Consider the following 18,693-nt stretch of genomic DNA (forward strand, 5'->3'; position numbering starts at 1 on the left):
TCTCCATCTGCTTCAATACAGCTTTTTACATCGTCCAAAAGCATGTTGAACGAGTGTTTTAGCTCGTGGGCTGGTATGGCCGCCAGTATGCCAGTGCAAGCTTTTTGAATGGCCTCTATGTCTGCATAACGCTTTCCTTTCATGGGCAAATGCATTTTCCCGAAAAGGAAGAAGTCGCACTGTGCCATATCAGGTGAATACAGGGAGTGGTTAATGTAATTTTTGGTCAGGTAATCGTCCTTCGAATGTTGGATTCTGAGCAATTTTTGGTCGTCAGTCAATTTGTGCGGAACAAACCGTGCACACACCTTTCGTAAGACCAAACGTTCAATAATGATTTCAGTTGATTTTTGATGAATTCACGCACAGTTTCGATGGAATCTTCGGTGATCACGGATTTTGATTGGCCCACATGTTGATCGTCATTTATGTCCTCACGACCTTTGAAAACGTTGAAACCACTCATGCACTCTGTTACGGGATAGGCAATCATTGCCATAAACTTGTTTCATCAATTGAAACGTTTCGGTAAATGTTTTACCAATTTCAAAACAAAATTTAATGTTGGCTCTTTGTTCGAAGCTCATTTTCGCACCGATAACACAAACATACTGACACTTAAAATGCAATAACTTCACTGCCAATCAATGAAATGTCATGACAATCGATAAAGATAGCAGATTCTAAGGCACCAGTCGACATATAGATGGCCACCACCAGGGGGCGCTAGATTCAAAAGGTTCTGCTTACTTTGGAAACCACTTTGTATATACCTAAATGAATGAATTGAATTTCGATCATCCTCTGTCCGTGCAAACGATAGACTGAGCCAAAATTCAAAAGTCGGACGATTGCCAAACTAACAAACAGAGTAAAACTATAATGTGCAATTAATAAGTCACAAATTATGCTAAAAACTAAAAATTAGTACAAAGTATCACAATTCAGAGAGGCATCTGTGCAATGGTGAAATCGATTAACAATTTGTGCAAATAGTACATACTTGTATATGGTGTGGCACCCAAAAATTGTCGAAATCCGACTATAACCTTTCAAATTTGATATCATGATGGATAATCTAGTCGAAAAAGTCTTTTCGAATTTCTTATCAAACTTCAACTTATTTTTTTTATATTTATAATGTACTGAACTGAACCAAATATATACCATTTTGGTCGACCACTTTTTGCAATTTTTCTGATAGAGACATTATTCCATCAGTGTAAAACTTTTCTATTTTCTCGACGAAAAACTGCGACAAGTAATTTTCACAGGCTTCTCTTAAAGCCAACTTTCCCAGTTTTTTTTTCAAAGATATGTGTGGTCTAGCGTTGTTCTGCTGGAAGACGAATCCCTTTCTGTATATCAATGCTAGCCGTTTTTTTTTTTCGATTGACAAAATAGGAATAGACTTTCGACTACTGACTTGACTTATTTTGAAGGTAGACCTAACGGTGATTTTCCAGTTAAGTAAGATAGTGATGACAATGAAATTTTTTGGCTTAGTAGATAAGTTTAAGAAGAAGACGATAAGTTTATTACGAGTTGATATATTGAAAAAATCGATATCGAAAATATATCAGTTGTGACTCTTTAGTATTCAATATGCGTATGATTGTATCAATATCATGCACAAAGATACAATGTCAAATACGTTTTAACTCCCACAGTGGTTGATATATGTATACGGGTATAAAGCCTACTGGAAGTTCGAATATCTTTATATTAGGTAGCTATATGGACGCTAAGAGAAATATTCACCCGGTTCTACCCATTTTTGACATAAGGGTATATTATTATCAAAGAAACATTTACCCCGATTTCCAGAATTATGTCTTATAGATTAGCGACGCATGGTCAGCCATACGCACTGGGGTCCACATAAACGGTAGGTGCTTTCCAAGCCGGTCCGATTTTTAGGCACGGGATAGCATACTATTTCATAATAATGCAACCTACCGAGCTAGATTGAAATCGGTCGAGCAGGTTCCGTGATATGGGTTTCCACCTAAATGTGGGAGGTGCCACGTCCATTGTCCAATTTTGAAAGCGGCTGCGTGTAAAACTTAATGTTTATTGTGCATTTGCTTATTGATATATCGCGCTTTTTGCAGTTTTTAACAAACAACTTATATGAGAAGAGGGCGGGGTGAGTTTTGCGATACCCTGTGCCAAATTAAAGTTTTATATTTTAATTTAGTGCTTGGTTATGACATTTTATAGGTTTTCGATTAATGGCGTTTCGTGATTGCGTGTACCAACACGGGCACCAAAGGAACATGTGCACCGTGTTTTATTACGGTATCTAGATTTTTACAAATACAGGCGAACGCACAGATAGTCAGTCGGATTTCCCCAGTCTCGTCATCCTGAACATGTATGTATATATGTATGTATATATAACGGGTTTTCAATAGGGACGCTACAAAAGTAGACTGATAGGGACAGGAAATGACTCCCGCTCTCTTGACATTTCTCTTAAGTAAAGTTTGCCATTTTATCATGGTGATATACGATCCAAACAACCAGTCGAAATTATTAAAATTTACTTTCGAAATTAGGAGTCAGTGGCCTCATATTTAAGAGAGTTACGTCCAATTTATGGTCGTCATAATCGTACTGTCAGATCAAAAATTGAGCGTCTAGTGGAAAAATTTAAGTCCACAGGCACAGTTCAAAATTTTCCCGTGCCAGTGAGATAAAGAAGTGCCTGTAATGTCGAGAATATTGCTGCCGCTAGCTCATCAATTGATGAAGACCCGAATCAGTCTCCCACACGTCATTGTCAAGTGTTGGGCATCTCTGTGACGCTCTTGTAGCGAATTTTACGAAAAGATCTTGGCCGACATCCTTACAAGGTCAAATTGACACAAAAACTGAAGCCACCAGAATCATCGTATGTTCATGAATTGGGCTGAGCAACAACTTGAAAATGTTCCGGATTATCATTGAAAAATCATCTTCAGCGATGAGGCTCATTTTTGGCTGAATGATTCCTCAATAAGCAAAATATGCGTTATTGGTCAGGCAGCAATCCACATGTACTCCATGAGTCACCATTGCATCCTGAAAAAATTACGGTTTTGTGCGGTTTATGGGCGGGCGGCGTCCCTTCTATCCTTCTTCCGTGATGATCAAGACCAGCACGTTACTGTGAATGGGAATCGCTACCGCTCAATGATGATCGAGTATTTTTGGCCCCGATTTGGATCATATGAACTAGGACAATATGTGGTTTCAACAGGACGGCGCCACAAGTCTTTACAATTTATTGAAAAGCAAGTTTGGTGAACGTGTTATCTCACGAAATGGCCCAGCCAATTGGCCGCCTGGGGCGTGCAATTTGACGGCGTTAGACTATTTCGTGTGGGGTTACGTCAAGTCTATGGTTTATGCCAACAAGCCAGCGACGATTGAAGAACGAATGTACTTTCCCAGGAATAAAGAATTTCATTGATATCCCAAACAGATTTTGTTTTAATAAAAAAAAACTTTTGTAGCGCTCTTACTGAACAACCCGTTATAACCGTACATCTAACTCCATTGTTTTTAGGGGATACAAACAGACTTTACGTGAATAAAACCATTACACTTTATAGCAAACATGTTGCCAGGATATACATAAATATCGGTCAATAGTGGTCTTGTAGAGGATTCCTCAGACGGGTTGCAAAAAGTCGAATGTGCAGGATAACAAACAGGTGCCAACATCCGTGCCCATTGGATGTTTTTCAGCCAGACGGTAAAGCCTCACAGTCATAAAAAGAAAGAGTGGACAAATAACGGGTGTCCGGTGCCAAAACTTCAAGAGGCAAAGGCAGAATCTACCACAGGCCACCGGAATGCAGCACTTCACTCATCGAGAGCAGTTCACACATACCCATGACAGCGATGCAGGTCATTTTACAACTCACGCCGCTCCATATAATAATCAGTCAAATAGAAATCATACCACGATGCACGTAACAGCAAAGAAGTGTGGAAAAGATAAGTAAAGTCGAATGCTCTAAGTCTACACTTTACCTACTTTCAGTCTGCAACCGAGTTCACCTTATCTGTGTGTAGGGGCACAAAGGGAAAGCCGAAAACAAACTGGTAGAAAAATTTTCCAGCTCTTCAGCAGTTTCTAGAATGGTGAGACCGAAACCCTATATTGCGGTGGATTGTCATACCATGAAAGGGCTATTCCATCAAGGATGGAAGAGTGAGCAAGAAAATGATAGTGGCAGCAATCTACATACAGGCAAGCGCTATTCAAAGCTGCTAATGAAAGTTTACAAGCTCACGAAGTTTAAGCAAATTATAAACATCCTCAGACAAATTCCAGATATTGGTGTAATTTTGTACTGGTCAATAAAGGATTAAGGAACATTGCAAACTGCCGATTTCCCGATATGGTGCCTGAATCTCTGTAGAACCTGTTTCTAGATTGCGCAGAAATCTCCACAAGCACGATCAAGGTTCTTGGATCTATAGTATATACAGGTGTTCTATAGGGAGCAAGTTCAGCAATGGAATTAATCAGAGATCTGGAAGTATGTAAGAAAGAGGTCGCAGGTCGGAGTGCAAAACTCAATTTGTTCTATTTCAAATTTGTCGCAAACTGACAAAAAAAAAACAATATTTTCACGTATTGTATTAAAACAAATCTACATTATCGCCTTCACAAGCGGTTTTTTTAAGTTAATACAAGCTTAATAAAATTTTTCATACACTTTTTATAAGCCTCGGCCAGGAGTCAGTGCCTTCAACGAATGACTTTTAATGGCTTCAGTAGACTCCCCGGCACATTACCCGACGCGGTTTTTTCAGTTTTGAAAATAAAAAAGTCAAAGCGAGCCAGTTCTGTCGAATACGGTAACTCAGCGAAGACTAGCTAGAATGTAACAGCGCGATATCGTATTGAATCCATCGATTTTCTGCACACAAACCCGTCGTTTATGACGCGCTTTACGACAGACTTTGACATGATTTTTATACCCTGAACAGGGTATGTACTATATTAAGTTTGCCACGAAGTTTGTAACACCCGGAAGGAAGCGTCGGAGACTTTATAAAGTATATATGTATATAAGTGATCAGTATGTTGAGCTGAGTCGATTTAACCACGTCCGTCTGTCTGTCTGTCCGTCTATCTATATATATACGAACTAGTTCCTCAATTTTTAAGATATCGTTTTGAAATTTTGCAAACATAATTTTCTCTTCAAGAAGCTGCCCATTTGTCGGATCTGCCGATATCGGACCACTATAACATATAGCTGCCAAACAAACTGAACAATCGGACTCAAGTTCTTGTATGGAAAACTTTCACATTTGACAATGTATCTTCACAAAAGTTGGCACAGGTTATTTTCTAAGGCAACAATGTAATCTCCGAGGAAATTGTTCAGATCGGTTAACTATAGCATGTAGCTTCCATACTCCACATAGTTACTAAAAGAAATGCACCTGTGAAGGGTATATTAGTTTCGGTGCAGCCGAAGTTCACGTTTTTTCTTGTTTCTGTTTCGAAATGAAGAAGCGTCGTGCACTGAATTGTTTAACAGTTTCGACGTCATATCCATAAATCTCCGACTCGTTATCAGTAATGATGATCACTCTGATGCAAACACGGCGATTTTCGAGCACTGTGTTTTTTTTTTACTTTTTTTACGTTATCGTCATTAACAGAGGTGGAAGGACGATTCAGATAAGTAAAGTTTTCGATGACTTTGCTACTTTCACTGAATGATTGCGGCCCCTCAAGTAATTGTGTTTGTGATAAACAGAGATAAAGAGCTCCCCAAAGCACTTCTGCAATATTTTATTCAATTTCTGTTCGTTCAGTTTGTATGGCAGATATGTATATGTATGCTAGTAGTTTATATAATAATACTATCTATACACCTTCTTCGCAGATTGCAGCACTGCCTTAGACAATAGCGCATGACACACTTCGTGAAGATAGCTTGTGCAAATTTCAGATCGATATCCCTAATAATGAGGGATTAGTTCGCACATATAGAGGATACAGGACGTAATTTATAAAATAAAATTGTTTTCTTAAAAAACACTCAATAAATATTATATATATTAAGTGCACAAATGAGGAAGAAGACAGGACTAAGTTCGGGTTCAACCGAAAGTTTCATGTTCTTGCAAGCACTCTCGTGTTGACAATAATACCTACAGGAACGTAAGGTTTGCCAGTTATGTGGGTCAAGTTTTTTTCCCGATTTTATTCATACTAAGCTCAAAGATGCACCGTTATTAGAAGATAACTCACATATTGCCGGATATATAAGGTATAAAGTTTATCGGATGTTCGAAGAGGGGAAGTATTGACTTCATTTCAACTATTTGTAACACTCAGACATACTACTATAAGGAAAAGATTCTCTCAAATTTCTCACATAATGACCAATATTTTCGGTCAAAAGTGAACTATAGGTATTGGGGTTCACAAATTCGGTATATATGCGCTTAAGTAATTTTGGCTCCATTTGGGCAATTTTTGTCCATAAATTGGCATACTTCAAAGACACTATTCGTTCAAAGTTTTATCTCGTAAAAATAATTGTTTCATCTAAGACGATTGCAGTCCGCTAGAGATCATATAAATAGAATGGCCGATAAGCAAGTGAAAAACTGTGTAATGAGTTTCTGCTTCTGGTTTAGGACCGGTTCATCGTATTAATGGTACCATGGATTTGTACGTCTACAGCGACATTACAGCTTCAATACCACGGCGATCAGTCCAAATGCTCGAACGAGTGACCGAAAATTGGAATCAACGGATGGATCATCTGAGACATGGCCGCAGCCAACATTTGAAAAAGATAATCTTCAAAAAGTAAATGTCAAAGAATGTTCTTTTTAATGATAATAAACATTTCCAACAAACTTGAAGTTTCTGTGTTTTTTTATTTAAAAAAGTAGGAAACCTCGAAATGGACCACCCTTTATATATGTATAAATACTGCAGTCAAACCATATCGAAACTTTGCAGTAGTACCTTTCCGAAGTCCGCCTAGATGTTATATACATACGTACTTTCTTTTTTTGTTAAACAAATAAACTGTGAATTTTAATAAATTTGTTTTATTTACCCTAATCATCATAAAAAAATTAAAATAGGTCTCCAGCAATTACGGTCTGTGTAATCAACATTATTTGCATTAAAATACAAGGTGGGTTTCAAAGTAAACAGGACTTTTTGAATCTAGCACCCCCTGGTGGCGCCATGTATATGTCGACTGGTGCGTTATAATCTGCTATCTTTATCGATTGTCATGACATTTCATAGATTGGAAGTGAAGTTATTGCGTTTTAAGTGTCAGTATGTTTGTGTTATCGGTGCGAAAATGAGCTTCGAACAAAGAGCCAACATTAAATTTTGTTTTAAAATTGGTAAAACTTTTACCGAAACGTTTCAATTGATGAAACAAGTTTATGGCGATGATTGCCTATCCCATAACAGAGTGCACGAGTGGTTTCAACGTTTTCAAAGTGGTCGTGAGGACATAAATGACGATCAAAATCCGTGATCACCGGAAATTCCATCGAAACTGTGCGTGAATTCATCAAAAATCAACCGAAATCATCATTGAAATTCATGGAAATGGAATTGAACATCTCCAAAACATCGATTTATCGCATTTTTACCGAACATTTGGGCTTACGAAAGATGTGTGCACGGTTTGTTCCGCACAAATTGACTGACGACCAAAAATTGCTCAGAATTCGTCTCATCGATCGACGCTTGTGACCGATTGTTTGACCGAAACTCACATTTTAACAATTAACCACTGCCCGTATTCACCCGATATGGAACCTTGCGACTTCTTCCTTTTCGGAAAAATGCCCACGAGCTAAAACACTCGTTCGACATGCTTTTGGTCCGTACGAAAAGCTGTATTGAAGCAGAAGGAGACTATTTTGAATAAAATAAATTGATTTTGCCGAAAAAACCATTTGTTCTGTTTTTTTTTTTAATCCGATACTGTATGGTCAATATAGGGGCTTGAGTTATTTCGGCATGTTGCGATTTAAGGTTTTCCGTAGGATCCAAGGAAAAGTGGATAATTCTTTCTGATTTTGATAAGTTTGTACAAGTTAAGATATGGGATCGGAATATTCAGTAAGTACGTAGTACATAAGCATGGAAATTTTCCGAACCGGGCAACTAAAACTCACTGCAATGGAAATAAAAATTTTATTGGGTTTCTTAACTCTTATTGAATGAAAAGCTCAATCAATGATATTATTATTTAGCGTGAGTTAAACGGATGTCCCTTCCTTTAATGTTGATTCATCGAATTCAATTTTTTGAGCTAATTGGAATTGAGGAATTTACTCACATCCATACATAACTGATTGGAATTGCTTTTAAGAATCCTTTGCCCGCACAAGTGTCTCACAAATAATCATAATTTCTCCGACTAAACCTACATTCAAAACATGTTTTTATTGTTCTAGATTTGTCTACATCTAGCACAATTTAAGGCACAATTGAAAGTACCATACATATTTAATTGCACATTGTAAGTCACCGTTGTTGAATAAAAACAAATAAGGCAATCGGATGTGCAACAATTATTTAGGCGCCTTTACAAAACGGAAAGCTAGCATACAAATAGCCAACAATATAAACAATAGTTAAATAGCCCGGCTATTGTCAAAGTAGTTGTCGTAGTTTTTAATCCTTATATTCATACACTTTCACACACCAACACATACATATGTACATGCATATGCCCATATATAGCGCGTTCATATGATTCTACAGTTGTGATCAAAGTGGCGATAGTGCGTTTTTTTTGTACGCGCAAATAAGAATTATAGGTTCTCAAAAGAGTCATTGGAGCATTCTACATTAATTACACTACAGTGATTGTGTTTGTTGTAAATCTTCAACTTTTTAGATTTCAATATATATTTACAAAACATTCTTGACAGACTTAATTTAATTTAGGTGAAAGAAGGAAATCAATACTAATTGGCAATAATATATTATGTATAAAATATATAATCTAATATATAAAATTCTCGTGTCACGGTGTACGTTATTGAACTCCTCTGAAAACGCTCGACCGATTTTCGTGAATCTTAGCGTGCATATCGGCTAGGGTGGAGAATCGGACAACATCTATTTTTCATCCTCCTAAATGTTAAGGGAAATTGGAAAATTACCAAAAAGTAACATTTTTCCATACACATTTTTTTTTTCAATTTTTGTTTGTTTTGTTTTTCAATATTTTTATTTGTCAAATATTTGAATCATTCGATTTCGGTCGCATACTTTTTTTATTCCGGCTAAATACTTATACATACATAGAAAGTTGTGTTAGTTACACCATTTATAACTCAAGAACGGCTGAATCGATTTAACTGAAAATTGGTGGGAAGGTAGCTTAGAACCAGGGTAAGGACATAGGATACATTTTATCTCTTTTTGTCAAAATTTAATTCAACTCATAAATACAAAGATTATATTTCAAATCATCCTCCTTTCCTTGAATATATGCGTACAATTTTAAACAGATTCTTCCTCAAAACTTATACAATTGCTAAGTATTTGGAATAGTAGAAAAGAACTGCAACCAAATACGCAGTGAAATAGATTATAACTGGCTCAGTAATCCAGCCGATTTTTTCGTCTTTCCACGCCTGAAAACCGGTTCACCATGTGCAGTCCACTAGAATGACTGTCGGTTGAACTCCAGTGAGAAATGATGGAGCTATGTTTCTATTGTCACACACGGACGCAAAAATTCGGTTTTATTTCAAACACTCAGAATCAGTTATTCGTTGTTCTGTTGGATTATGAACTTGCGAGGCAACCACTTTGTACTGAGCTTTCTCCTCTTTAGAGCATCATTGTTCTCGGTTCCCCAAAAAGCAATGCTTTATTATTACACGAAATGCTTTATGATCCATTTTTTTGTAAACTAACACAAGTTGCTTCAGAAAAATGCTATATCTTATTAACGAATAGTTATAATGCAACTAATAGAAATCGTATAGATGGTAGTAGTAGTATTTTCTATGTATCAGCCACAGCGAAGCGTGGACGGGTCCTCTAGTATATTATAAATCATTTTTTTAGTTTTTGAACAATTTTATTTATGCGTTATATATTTTCAAATTTAAAGAATGTTTTCTGCCGCTACAACAATAACAATGGAATAGCTATTGAGGTATGCACTGCAATCTATGGTCTATGGTGTTCTCTCCCCTTTCACAAAGGTGCACATACATAGGCCGAACACATGTATGTACATATATGTATGTACATATGTATATGTACTTATAAGTCAAGCGTTGCTCAGAGTTGGGATTTCGCCTAGAAGTGAACAGATTGATTCTTCTTTCGTTAAGTAGTGTAAAAAGAAATCATATAGATGGTGGGAAGAGCTAAAGCTGAACGTAATATAAAAACCATTGTTTTAAATTTTATTGACACTCATTTAAGATTAAAAACCTGAGATACAGTATTGGACAAAACTAAAGCTAAAACTGTGTTTTTTTATGTCTAAATTTTTGAAAAATATAACAGGACCATTTGGACAATTATTATAGGTTACAATTATGTACATATATTAATTCACAAAAAATATAACATTAGTTATATATTCTTTCGAGATACAAAATTTTAAGCAAACAAGTATAAATCTGAATGGACAAAACTAAAGCAGCCCCTAATATTTGTTAGGAAAAACAGTACCACGCTACTGTAAAAGTACGTTATTCGTTGAAGACGTTAGCAATAAACCGGTTCAAATATTATTGAGACATTTTGTAAAGAGATTTTTGACGTCGTCACTGATCAGTTGCGATTTAGAGTTCAAGAATCAAAATTGGCGGAAAATACTTATTCAGCCGACTTTACAAATAAAATAATAAGTGATTTACAAAACGGTTTACCTCAACATAATAAAATTAGTTAAAAATATTCGATGAATAGATCAGTGGTGCACCCGATTAATAAATTAAACTGGCAATGTACTTTGTCGGCACAGCTGAGGAAGACAGCAAAAAACAACATAAAGCGACGATTCATTGATCAAAAAGGTTACTCAAATTTATTTCACAGTCTTTTCCAATCAAATACAGAACCACTTTTGTTTACTAATTAATGCACGAACAATTAGAAGACGAGCGGTTGAGGACGGGTTGTTCTGTTGGCGTCCCGCTAAAAAGTCCTTCAGCAAAAAATTAAAAGGCCAAACTCATATATGCGACAGCTCATTTCATCTCTCTCTTAATCATGACGGTGGTACTGTTATTGTCTGGAGCTCTTTCTTTGGGCACAGGACTGGACCTATTCATATAATAAATGGAATAAGGGATCGCTTTGTTTACACCGACATTTAAAAAAAACGGAATGCTAATGTATGGTGGTTCCAGCAGGACAATGATCCTAAGCATAACTCTAGGCATTGCAAAAGTTGGTGGTGAAGTTTCAAGAGTTGATGTTTTAGACTTGCAAGTGTAATAACTCGATGTCAAATCCATCGAGAACTTATGAGAGATCGTTAATTTCAAAATATATAGGGAAAACTGTAAAACCAAGGATCAACCTTTAGAACCTGAACAAATTGCTTGGAATGGCATACCACATAATATATAGTAATTAATTTAATTTCTTCTATGCCTAAAATAGGCGTTTCAGTCACCCAAAATAAAGCATTTGCTACTATTTTTTAATTTTGGGATATTATTTTCAAACCGATGAAATGGGTGCTTTAGTTTTGTCCAGCTAATATTTAAACCATAAATGTTTTTGTTGTTTTAACTTATTAATTTTGAAAATTTAAAATAAAAAGCTTTATTATAATAAAAATTAATAAGAAACTATTGTCTGAAAACCGCTAAGTTCGAGCTGAACCATAGTAGGGGATGCTTTAGTTTTGTCCAATACTTTATATAGCCCTTAGACAAATTATAATTACTACTTCAAAAAGGAAACTTGTTTACCCGAAAAAAAATTTAAAGAATTAATATGTAATACATATATGGTAGAAATTTTGCATTTTTAAAGTTTGTTGTTACAATTACTTACTTGTATTAAGGGAAATCCAATTGAAAAATACTTCCATTAAATGTACATGGGTATGTAAAAATGTACGTAGCAAGGGACACAAATATTTTTCATGTAGGGCCGATTACTATTAAAAAAGAGACCATCACTTTTAAAACCGATTATTGCACATTGATAAAAACTGAATTTTTATGAGTAAAATGTTGCATTTTTAAGAACATTATTATGTGACGCGCACTACTCTCGATTCCAAATGATAAATTTTTTGCCACAAATATATATTTTCACGTGCAAACAAAATTTCTGTACCAAAAGTTGCGAATTCACTATTAATACCAATACTGTATCTGTTGACAATTAGTGATCATTGTTGTTTTATCCGTAAGTAACTTTTTATAAGGTGCCGCAAATAAAATATTTTTAATCAAGTTAACAAAATTTACATTCCTGCTGGTGACACATTTGACTAAGCGCAGTTTGGTTGAAATGCATATACTATATACATAGCAATGTATATACCTGCATATGCATATACAAGTATACTCTAGATTGAAGTATCAAGCACATTGTTGCTATATTTCCTTATGAAAATTTACCTTTTAAGAGTAAACTATGAAACCAACTCACACAAGTACACATGGACATAACAAAGCCTTTACATAAAAGGGCATGTTCACAAATTTATCAAGGCTAAAAATAATTAGAGTTGGAATTTCAGCAGATTCACAATTATCCGATTTAACTCCAATCATGTGAGTGTGACACCACCTGTTCGTTTTATCAAATGAAGAACGTCTCTGCTTCACTTATTTGTTTTCAAACAAAAAATATGCATATAGCAAAAACTAATTATATCTATATGACATAAAGACACAGTAAAAACTACTGATGCTCATATCCATACATACACTTGAGAACATTCATAAAGGTATTTCGCCTTGCTCAATAAGATGCATCAAATCATTTTAATATGTACACAAACAAAAAAAAAATAAATTCATTTTTAAACCTCATATAACACTTCTTTAGCCACAAAAGAAGCCAATTTCATTTTCATAATTTGGCTAATATTAATGCGAAACAAAAAATACCATGCTGTCCCACGACTATAGGCCAAGAAAGTTGGGTGTTTCCATTTGCGAAGACATAATTTAACAAGTCATCTTATAAATTAACCAAAATCTTCAGCAATCGAAACAGTCTCGAAAATGACGGAACCTTTTTCATATAAATCTAATTAATAAGAGTTAAAGGCGTATAGTTTCGTTCGAATAGTTTTCTTGAAATACCAAAACACTTTTCACCATTACCGACAAATGCGAAATGAACAAAACTAGTTAAATATTTGCAAAACGATCCACATTCTACCACATACACAAAATTTCTGCCCCAAGAGTCTTGCCACTTGATTTTATATTTACATACATATATGCTTATTAATATATCGTACTTCTTTGAAAATATTTTGTACATCATTTATTCCTTTGAGAGCAAAAGTATAGGATTTCAAAAGTTACCATAAAAAAGTGGAATATTTGTGGTGTTGAGGTATCAGGTGGAAAAATTCTTATATATCTTCCTAAAAATAGGTGACACATAGTCATTGTATTGAGACGACGAATCACTATAAACGTGGCGATTTTCTACGATTTTTCTAAATGTCATCTCAAGCATTTCAAAAGCCTCTTCATTTTATCAACTAAGTGATTATAAATATATTAAATATTCGTACCAAAGTTTCAAAAAACGGGAATAGATTTTGTATAGTTATTGCAATTTTAATTGACATTTAGACGAAAGTTGGCACTCATACCTTAGGTAAGTTATCGATATTTCATTGGATAAAAAGCGCATGCGTATGATATCAGAAATGAGAACCAGCTGTTGTTGACATTCTAGTGAAACCTATTAGTAGAAATCTAATAAATACTAAACTAAGAAAATGCTATTTGCAAATATGTTATTTTAATGGCATATTAAGAAATAATGAATTTTTTAGAACATTTGTGCAAAATGGAAAACAACCGAGATGAAAGCGATCAAGTAGTTCAGGTAATATATAAGATATCATATGTTATAAAGTATTTAACAAAATATTGCTTTTTAGTTAAAAGAAGGTATACATAAAAAGTTTGCGGACTTGCGAGCGGCTCTTCAAATGAGGGAAAAGTTGTTACTTAGGCAATTGGAAGTAGTGACATCAACAAAGCAGCATTTAACTGAATGTGGGGCTGAAAACACTATTCTAATGAAATCCAGAACAAATGAAGATTATGACATAAAGATATTATTTGAAGATGAGGCTGAACTACTACGTTCGATTCGATCCTTCGGGCGGTTTCAACTGGGGTCCATGGTGTTAGCTCTTAAACAAGAGGATTATATAACTCCCAACTGTGACCATGAAATAATGTACAAAAAAATTCAATCTGATGAAAATCAAAGCAACTTCTTACCTCAACACAAACAATTTTCCCAAGTTTCTGATTCTGTTTCGGTTGATTTTTCTAAAGATAAAACTTTGATTGAACATAATGTGAAATATATAAATGATTCCATAGTAAATATAACACTTGAGGAAGCTAAAGAACTTATAAGAAGAACTCAAGTAATAAATCAAGCTCCAATACATCAACTAAATTTGGAAGAGTTGGATGATGACGTGGAATCTCCCATTGTTGAAGCCGTATCTAATTTGAGCCGCGATTCTTATAATAAGAGAAGCGAAACTGTTAACATGTCAAATATATCGGACACATCTTCTGTGAAATTAACAAAAGCTGTTCGAAACAAACCAAGAGTTACCATTAACAATTGCAACGGGATTATTAACCTTCGTAATATTTCCAGCGTAACAATAAATTGTGGTAATGAGAATTGTGACCATCTTGATGACATGAAAGTTTATAAGAACATGACAGATATATCAGAACTTTCTACACCCGGTTCATTGGATTCGTCCTCTAATCACTCAAGTAATTCAAGTTCTAGATCCCAATCGAAAAAAACAAAAAAATACACAATTAATGCAGAGGGTCACATTGAAGCAAAAAAACAGTCTAATCAACATTTACATAATGTATCAGTGGTCCCCATAAATACTCACTCAACCATATCTTTCGAAGAAAATGATTGTGGTAATAATGGAGCAACCGCAAAAGGTGCTGAAATAACTTGCGACTTTTACAATCGCTTGTTCAATGAAATCAAACGTAATATGGATCAAAAAAGACCACCGGTTAATATGGGGATGCTTAGAAAACCACTACCTTCACAACCACAAAAGGGATCAACCGAGCAAAACAATCCAAATCCAGTTTTATTGGAAGAAACTTTACAAACAGAGCCACAATTAGTTTTAAAAAATTTTGAAAATCTTAACATTTTTCTAAAAAATGACAAAAGCAATGAACCAATCAGTTCAGTTCATATAGAGCATTGGTTATCAGAGATTATTAAAGACACAGATTTAGAGCCAATGCAAAACAATGAAATATTAGAGCATAGCAAATTGAAATAATAATCATGGTTTAAAAACGAATATCTTGATTTGTTAGCGTTAAGTTCAGTATTATGAAAATTCCGCATTATTCTAATGCCCGTTTAATAATGTCACATTCATGTTTGTATATCTTATATACAAAAATTCTTCATAACTTAAAGTCGTGTATTAATAATGAAATCCTCACATACATTTTTGCACAAATAAATAAAATGAACTCATTTATTTTATAACGGATTTGAATAGATTTTATTGTTTTTATTTTATAAACGTTTTCATTATGAATATGCAATTAATTATGTCAATCAAATTGAGTTAAACGAATTAAAACATTAATGTACAATAAATGGAGACATTGGGCGTGTAATAAGTATAACAATTGAATATTTTATGAAAAAAAATTAAATTATTCAATCAAAATTTCTTTTTGATATTCTTCAAAAAAAAAAAAAAATACGTTGATTAAAAATATTAAATGGTAATTTCTGTAAAATAATTATACGTGGAAATGCTAGTTTGATTTAATCCAAATTCTTCAGGTAATGTAAATTAATTTATAATCAAAAAAGGCATAACCATCTCAAATTAACTATACTGTTTTGAAGAAACGCTTGAACTTAAATATAATATGTATTATTTGTCTTTTGGACTTAATATTCTATTTATCACTGCAAAAACAAAACAAAAACACATTGATTCGTTTATTAGTAAATTTAGGATTTTTTATTTTTAACTTTCGGCGATCAGTATAATAAAATCTTCAGACATAGATAGTTAGGTGTCAATAAATGTACATCCACATTTAAGTGTAAAATTAACTCTATGCTATTTGAGTCCTGATAATATATCTAGCAATATGGGAGTGAAGTACGTTATAATGCAATCAGCTCCTGCTCGACGAAATCCTTTCATTGTCTCCATTAGAGCATCTTTTAGATCAAAAGCACCATTCTCGGCAGCGAAGTATAGCATAGAATATTCACCACTAACCTGATATACATACAACGGATGACTTGGATAAGTGTCTTTTGTCTGTCGCAATATATCCAGATATGGCATTCCCGGTTTAACCATCAGCATATCTGCTCCTTCCATAACATCCCTATGAACAGCCCTAATAGCCAGCCCCTTGGATCCACTAGGAAGTTGATAGCAACGACGATCACCGAACGCTGGCGCAGACTTCGCTGCATCGCGGAAAGGACCATAGAAGTTCGATGCAAATTTCGCAGAATAGGACAATAAAGACACTCTATTTTCCAAGTTTGCTGTTATCAAAGCTTCTTTTATTGCACGAATACGATTGTCCATCATATCTGAAGGAGCTACAATATGTGCTCCCGCAAGCCCATAGGAAACAGCAACCTCTGCTAAACGGTCAATGCTCGGTGCGTTCAAAAGTCCATTTTCACCAAGAATACCACAGTGTCCATGTTTCGTATACGGGCATAGACAAACGTCACATGCTAATAAAAGGTTTGGAAACCACTTTCTCAACAGAGGCAATGCCCGTATTACTGGATTTACATCAGAGTCTGCATTACTAGCTCGATCATCTTTTAACGAAGAATCTACCACACCGAAGAGAAGAATTGAAGAGAGTCCTTTGGATATCAGCGGCTCTATAAACTTCCGTAATTGATTAACTCCCATTCGTGATTGACCTGGCATACTTTTAATAGGTTCGATTGCATCGTCATCGCTTATCAAAAATATCGGGTACATTAAATTGTGTGGAGTTATTTCACACCCTGATTCTTGCAGCATTCGCAGGGTTGGATGATGAATTCCACTATGCAATTTTCTTTCCATAACGTATTATTTTAGTGTCCGCTGTCAATATAGAAATTACTTCATTTTACCATTTTTAGCCATTACTAAATGCTTTATAGATTACCTAAGTACTTTGTTTGTTTGTATTGCGTGCACAGTGTATCGTGCTACAACGAGTTTGTCTCTGAATGGGCGAATGCGTGACTTGCGACATAAATGACTTGCGAACCAAAAACCCATAATATAGCCGGTATCACTCAAAATCGCCTAACATTTGCTTGAACAATTTCATGATATAGCTGTGTATTTAGACCACATAAAATTATAAAATCGATAAATCGATAGATAGATACATGTTGAATCGATATATGCAATTGAACGGCTACCAAGCAAACAATTGTTTGATGATTTAAATGTGACAGCTATGAGCAGTTCTGGTGTTAGCATTAAGATTGGTTCACATAGAACTTAGCTTTGCATCAGACATTTGTTTTGACAGAAAATTTCGATGGATGTTTTTGTATGAAAAGCTTTCGACGCGAAGCCAAGCAAAATGTTAGTCAACATTGAAGCAAAGCGTTTATCGTGGAATAGTTTAATATCTCTGGTTTTATTTTTAAAAACATATACGATAATAAACAAATATTTTCGAACTGATTACACTGGTAAACACTGTTTTTGTCACATGAACTTTGTTATGTTTTTTATTTATGTTGGTGTACCCTCATTAAAAATATATAACAATTTTGTTTCTATCACATCTAGTTTTCTTGTGACTGCTACATATTCATTTCTGACCTCATATACGTTTCTTTGTTTACATAATTGCATTTAGTGGACTGTGTAACAATTGTTGTTGCTGTTTTTTGTCACCTGAACTTTGTTATGATTTTTATTTATGTTGGTGTACCCTCATTAAAAATATATAACAGTTTTGTTTCTATCACATCCAGTTTTCCTGTGACAGCTACACATTCATTTCTGACCTCATATACATTTCTTTGTTTACATAACTGCATTTAGTCGACTGTGTAACTATTGTGTTTGCTAAATTACATTTTATTTACATTAGTTAGATCGTAGTTATGCCACGAAAGTGTTTGAACAACCCGGACAATTTTTGTTATGTGTGTGGAGGATTAACTTTTACATCTCAGCGTCGAAATTTCACATCACTAATTGAACAGTGCTATTTAGACTATTTTGGTTTTCATGTGAGGAATCAAAACAAATCCTGGGTTCCACATAAATGTTGTGTAACGTGTGAGAGGCTCCTTTTAGGTTGGGCTAAATAAGAACCTCGACATTTGACATTTACTATACCAATGATTTGGACGGAACCAAAGGATCATATAAGTGATTGTTATTTTTGTTTGACTCAAACAAAAGGTAT

General features: G+C 34.7%; 3 protein-coding genes across 11 annotated transcripts in view; 1 reads left to right on the plus strand and 2 right to left on the minus strand.

The window, feature by feature from the left end:
• The window catches only part of LOC120778645 (palmitoyltransferase app), a 29,419-nt gene extending 16,090 nt beyond the window's left edge, over positions 1-13,329 (minus strand). For 2 of the 9 annotated variants that reach the window (XM_040110558.1, XM_040110557.1), the window contains exon 1: positions 12,047-12,592. The gene's annotated coding sequence lies outside the window, so the exon portion shown is untranslated. Of the gene's footprint in view, positions 1-12,046; positions 12,593-12,621; positions 12,794-12,933; positions 13,021-13,116 lie in introns of those variants that run through there. The other 7 variants (XM_040110552.1, XM_040110551.1, XM_040110550.1 and 4 more) reach the window with 7 other exon arrangements.
• Positions 13,330-13,927: 598 nt separating this feature from the next.
• LOC120777725 lies at positions 13,928-15,764 on the plus strand. The gene is made up of 2 exons (XM_040109216.1): positions 13,928-14,077; positions 14,133-15,764. Exons 1-2 carry the CDS (start codon positions 14,012-14,014, stop codon positions 15,543-15,545), a joined length of 1,479 nt encoding a protein of 492 aa, XP_039965150.1. The 5' UTR covers positions 13,928-14,011; the 3' UTR covers positions 15,546-15,764.
• Positions 15,765-16,223: 459 nt separating this feature from the next.
• On the minus strand, positions 16,224-17,602 carry LOC120777726 (delta-aminolevulinic acid dehydratase). The gene is made up of 2 exons (XM_040109217.1): positions 17,425-17,602; positions 16,224-17,360 (listed from the first exon to the last, which is right to left on the minus strand). The coding sequence occupies exon 2, from the start codon at positions 17,337-17,339 to the stop codon at positions 16,353-16,355; it is 987 nt and encodes a 328-aa protein (XP_039965151.1). The 5' UTR covers positions 17,340-17,360; positions 17,425-17,602; the 3' UTR covers positions 16,224-16,352.
• Between the last annotated feature and the right edge of the window lie 1,091 nt (positions 17,603-18,693).

Source organism: Bactrocera tryoni, chromosome 5, assembly GCF_016617805.1.
Source record: "Bactrocera tryoni isolate S06 chromosome 5, CSIRO_BtryS06_freeze2, whole genome shotgun sequence".
Lineage (NCBI taxonomy): Eukaryota > Metazoa > Arthropoda > Insecta > Diptera > Tephritidae > Bactrocera > Bactrocera tryoni.